Here is a 1,745-nt window from a genome sequence, read left to right on the forward strand (position 1 = left end):
AAAAAAAAAAAAAAAAAAGTTTACGAATGACTACACAACAAAGTAAATGCTGCAATTCTCGTAGGTCTGAGGCTCTTGGCTATTTCATATTTCAGCTTACAAGCCAGGTGGCAGAAAGGGATTGTAGACTAGGGCACTGTATGAAGGGGCCCGAGGATGACAGAAAATGTTAAGGGGAAAAGACAAATAAAGGCTTGTCGTGGGTAAATTAAAGAAACGCATGAATATGAGCACAGGGCAGGCAGAGAGAACAAAACGCGAATAGTAAGAAGCGGAATGAATGAAAAATTGGACTGGACCCCAACGATTCCAAGAGAAGATAAAGCTGTCTCACTCACTTTTGCCGCAGACTCTCCTCCCTCTCCTTGTCGAGAAGGCTAGGCCACGGCTTGTCGCTCCCATAGGGGCGCGAGTAGGTGACATAGTAGGCGGACGAGACAGAAGCGAAGGGGGTGCCGCGCAGTGCTGAGGGCCGTTCTCGAGACCGCGATCGCGAGCGGGAGCGGTAGGACTGCTTTCGGGTGCTTTGGCCGAACCCACCCAGCTGATGGCCGAGGCCATTCCTGTCCACGGACCGAGAGCAAGAGTGCGAATGCGAGTGCGAGTGCGAGTGCGAGTGCGAGTGCAAGTGCGAGTGCGATCGCGAGCGCGAACGCGAACGCGAGCGGCGGCCCCGCGGGGAGCGAACAGATTTACTGAGCTTGGGACTCCTTGACGAACTGCGGCGTCTTCCACTGCAGCCCAAGGCCTCCCCCTCCGGACTGCGCGAGCCGGATACCGGAGCCATTGCGACTCCCTGGGAGAACCGGGGTCTCTCCCCAAACTGTGATAATCTCAGTTGCCTTGGCGCCTAGATCCAACCGCCGCGCAACCGCTCCAACCCGGAGGGAAACCTAGAGAATAGTTCCGGGTACGTCGCCAAATCCGTTCCCCGGAGCTAGGCGGTGCTCGCCAACGGAAAGCGATGTGTGTATCGGTCTGAATAAGCCGGTGGGGCAAACGGGTTCTCACATCTTGCTGGTTCCGAGTGAGGCCCTTAAAGACTAACCTGGAGGGTGGTGCCTGTGGCTTAAAGGAGTAGAGCGCCAACCCCATACGCCGGAGGTGACGGGTTCAAACCCAGCCCCACCCAAAAGCTGCAAAACAAACAAACAACAACAACAACAACAAAAAAAAAAACAAAAAAAACTAACCTGGAAAAGCAATTGCGTCCTTTTTCAGCCTCCTTGAAATACAAGAGGGGAAGGATGACAAAACAACAGGATGCATTTCACTGAGGGGCTTGTTTGAACAGAGTTAATTCCGATTGTGTTTCTGTGTGTAATTATACATATGTGTGTGTGTGTTATTTACAGAAGTATGAATTATGTATAACTTCTTTTTCTTTCCAATCCCAAGCCATCCCAGGAATTTATCATGATTGGTAGTGAGCTATGATGTCTAAGCCCCATATTGCTTAGTTAGCTTAGAGGGCACAGATTATTTATTTATGTGTTTGTTTGTTGAGGCAGAGTCTCTGTTGCCTAGGCGAGAGTACCGTGGAGTCCATCTTGCTCACAGCAACCTCAGACTTCTGGGTTCCAGCGATCCCACTGCTTCCGTCTCTTTTTTTTTTTTAATTTTTTTTTTTTTGAGACAGAGCCTCAAGCTATCCCCCTGGGTACAGTGCCGTGGCTTCACAGCTCACAGCAACCTCCAACTCCTGGGCTCAAGCGAGTCTCCTGCCTCCGCCTCCCAAGTAGCTG

The 1,745-nt window shown here is 51.1% G+C and overlaps 1 protein-coding gene across 1 annotated transcript in view; it reads right to left on the minus strand.

Annotated features, from left to right (window-relative positions):
- The window catches only part of NKAP (NFKB activating protein), a 15,556-nt gene extending 14,705 nt beyond the window's left edge, over positions 1-851 (minus strand). Inside the window, exon 1 of the mRNA XM_003797037.2 lies at positions 339-851. Coding sequence (XP_003797085.1) covers positions 339-787 — 449 coding nt within the window. The 5' untranslated portion in view covers positions 788-851. The remainder of the gene's footprint in view (positions 1-338) is intronic.
- Positions 852-1,745: the final 894 nt, after the last annotated feature.

The sequence above is a fragment of the Otolemur garnettii genome, unplaced genomic scaffold, assembly GCF_000181295.1.
Source record: "Otolemur garnettii isolate 467f Iridium unplaced genomic scaffold, OtoGar3 scaffold00110, whole genome shotgun sequence".
Classification (NCBI taxonomy): domain Eukaryota; kingdom Metazoa; phylum Chordata; class Mammalia; order Primates; family Galagidae; genus Otolemur; species Otolemur garnettii.